Source organism: Cibotium barometz, chromosome 38 (assembly GCF_041138505.1).
Source record: "Cibotium barometz isolate CiBa-2024 chromosome 38, ASM4113850v1, whole genome shotgun sequence".
NCBI lineage: Eukaryota > Viridiplantae > Streptophyta > Polypodiopsida > Cyatheales > Cibotiaceae > Cibotium > Cibotium barometz.
The window spans coordinates 26,312,282-26,315,497 of NC_141083.1; the positions used below are offsets into that span (position 1 = coordinate 26,312,282).

The 3,216-nt window shown below is 43.7% G+C and overlaps 1 protein-coding gene across 1 annotated transcript; it reads left to right on the plus strand.

Moving 5' to 3' along the window:
- The first annotated feature begins 2,457 nt into the window (after nt 1-2,457).
- LOC147616529 (non-specific lipid-transfer protein 1-like) lies at nt 2,458-2,991 on the plus strand. Its single transcript, XM_086777099.1, has 2 exons — nt 2,458-2,882; nt 2,967-2,991. The coding sequence occupies exons 1-2, from the start codon at nt 2,491-2,493 to the stop codon at nt 2,974-2,976; spliced, it is 402 nt and encodes a 133-aa protein (XP_086633225.1). The 5' UTR covers nt 2,458-2,490; the 3' UTR covers nt 2,977-2,991.
- Nucleotides 2,992-3,216: the final 225 nt, after the last annotated feature.

A 3,216-nucleotide genomic window follows, 5' to 3' on the forward strand; every position in this document is an offset into this window, starting at 1 on the left:
TCAACTCCATTATGATGCCCTATTTCTTGTTCTATGTTTCAGTGTGACAGGTTTAAACAAATGCCATTGGAAAGAAGTTTTGAAACCTATTAAAAGTTTCTTTTGGAAAGAAACTTGAGTCAAAGTGATCGATTTCTAGCTTGGTGTAAGTGGAAGCTTGTCTGTTCTCCAAAAACACGAGGAGGTCTTGGAGTGGTCAATCTGGAAAAATCATCTTTAGCTATGTACTCTAAGTCGATAGCCTCCATTTGTAAAGGGGAGCAGGTTGGAGCTAAAATGTGTATAAAGGCTCCAATGTTTGTTCTGAAAGGGGTAAATCGTTGGATAAGAATGGGCAGGAAAATGTTTTGCCTCAGTTATCTCTATCTTGAGGTAAAGCTACGTTTACTCATAAGCTTATCAAAAGATGCACGTTTGTGCTGGAAACTGTTCAATGGAAAGGATCACATAGACATCTCGCTTCAGTGGTCTACTAGTGGGCTCCTTTGTCTGACTCTCCTTTGGCTCTAAGCAATATTAGAATGGCTAGGTATTTTTATAACAAAAGGTATCATGAAATTGGATCATTTATGGGATGGCCCTCTTTTTGGTTGGAGAGACCTCGAACAATTAAAGGTAATGTTTTCCCTAAAAAACAGGACTCTTTAGAGCTCCTAGAAGGAGCCTTAAAGGTTTGTGTCAGATGGACTCCTCAGGTGAGAGTTATTGATTTTTGCTGGAGAGACTGGGTTTGGTCTTCCATCATAAATTTTCATTTTCATTTTACAATTGGACACTACTAATTTCAAATTGTTTCTATGGAAAGTGTAATGGGGGGCTCCTCCCTCTGGTGACAAACTTGCTGATAGGAACATGGCATCTCTCCTGTGTAAGAGATGCCTAGCAGCTACAAAATCAGTTACACATCTCATGATTGAATGTGCTTATAGCCAACACTTACTCATAGATTCTCAAAGCGGCCCTTCAAGATAGGTTTATCCTTGGAGAGTATTGAAAAATCATTTATTTTTTGGGGGGTTTTTAATACCCCTCTACAATAGTAGGAAGTCAGTATAAGCTTTGTCAGATATTTTGTGCTGTGCGAGATTTGGTGTGAAAGAAATGATTTAATTATCTTTTAAAGAAAAATGAGTAGTGGTGGGCTAGACAGTGACTAAAATAAATGATTTCGCCTTTCAAAGGAAAATGATTAGTGGTGGGCTAGAGAGTGTGAAAGCTAATGCTCTCACTGCCCTGATCCTGTTTATCAACTCTCGAAAGTTAAATTGTTTTGCATGGAAATCTACATAATTAAGGTGTATTCAGTTCTTAATGACTGTTAAGCTGTTTGTCTCTGATGAAGAAGCCTTAGCTTGTGAAAGCAAACTAATTTTTTGGTGGAGCTTGTAGATGAATGCAACCCTCTGTGTCAGGATTTGAAGATTAGTGCCAGTTAAACTGTTCACTGTACCTCTTTTGCAATGTCTATTTGTAGAGTTAGATGAAGAAGCCTTAGCTTGTGAAAGCATACTAATCTTTTGGTGGAGCTTGTAGGTGGATGTAACCCTCTGTCTCGTCAGAATTTGAAGATGGATGTAACCCTCTGTTGCGTCAGAATTTGAAGATCCGTACCACTTCAATTGTTCACTGTACATCTTTTGGAGTTTCTGTTTGTAGAGAGGATATTTATGTTAAGTGTGTAGTTTGACTGGACATTCATTGCAGCTCTGATGTCCGAGCCATTTTGTACATATTTTCTTGTCTTTTTTCTTTAATTTTATTTTCATGGAAAAAAGGTTGGACGAGGCGGCCTGAAAAGGAGAGGGGACAGGGTCCATTGTATTCTTCAGGGTAGACTCTGAGTTTCACCACCATCGCTTAATTTCACCTAGGAGAGGGGAAAGGGCACCTCTGTATTCTTGGGGGTACTGCTTTATTTCACCTAGTTTCGTAAAGTTGGACGAGGCGGCCTAAAAATGAGAGGGGAATGGCCCAACTTTTTTCATGTCTCACCACCCATCCCCCTCCCACAAGAAGATCTCTCACGAGTCCCAAAAATCTGGACCGTCAACGCCAAAGTCAAAACAATTCGCAACGCGCCGATTACGACGTGGCGGCGCGTCCCAAAAATCTGGACCGTCAACGCCAAAGTCAAAACAATTGGCAACGCCGATTACGACGTGGCGGTGCCTAATTAAGAGGCGCAACACAAAGTCAAAATCTGTTGAGCCGCGTACGCCGAGTTCACAAACAAGGTGGCAGTCACCGATGCTGCTTAGCTGGGCGAGGTAGGACGCAGGAGGGTGGCTTTGCGCGATAAACGTATGCTAATAATCCACGGCCCTCGTGGTGGGTGGGTGGGTTTGGAGAGTAAATGCCATCGATGAGGCGGGAGGAGCGCACGTCTTAAAAGACTCTCTATATAAGCAAGGATAGAGACTACTACGTATTCTGCGTGCTAACAAGAGCTCACAGAACTCAATCATCATTATTATTATTATTAATCTAGTAATGGAGGCCATGTACTTGTGGGGCAGTAGAAAGATGACTGTGCTCTTAGCGGCGAGCCTTCTCGTGCTGCTGCTGGGAAGCGGCCGTGCCCCGGCGGCCGCCACGTCGGAGGTTGCGCAGGACAACGTTCCCTGCTCCAAGGTCAGTATGAACATGGTGCAATGCGTCGGATACCTTACCAAGGGCGGCAATGGGCCGACCTTCGACTGCTGCAAGGGTGTCCGGGCTCTGTCCGCCCTTGCCAAGTCCAAGGGCGCCCGCCAGTCCATCTGCAAATGCCTGGAAGCGGCCGCACGCAACGTCCAGATCAACACCTCTGCTGTCAAGAAGCTGCCCACGGCCTGCGGTGTCGCCTTCCCTTACTCCTTCGACACCAAGCAAGACTGCTCCAAGTAAGTACACGACATGGCAGTCTGCTCTTATAAGAAGGGTGTTTAAACGCACATAATATTCTCTCTTGCCTCTACTCGCCGCAGGATCAGGTGAGAGATAAAAGCCGCGCGTGTGGAGACGCTCCGGAGGCATATGCAGTCACCACGTACTCTCGGCCCAAATTATACAATAGCTTGTCATGGTCTGTGGCATGGTGTCCTGATGATTCACTTACTACTTTGAGATTGCTTAATATAAAAAATCATTTTGTTTGATATCTGCAATTTTCTATTTTGAGATCGTCATGGTGTGCTTAATCAAACTTTAGACTTATTAATTAATTTTTTTTTCTCT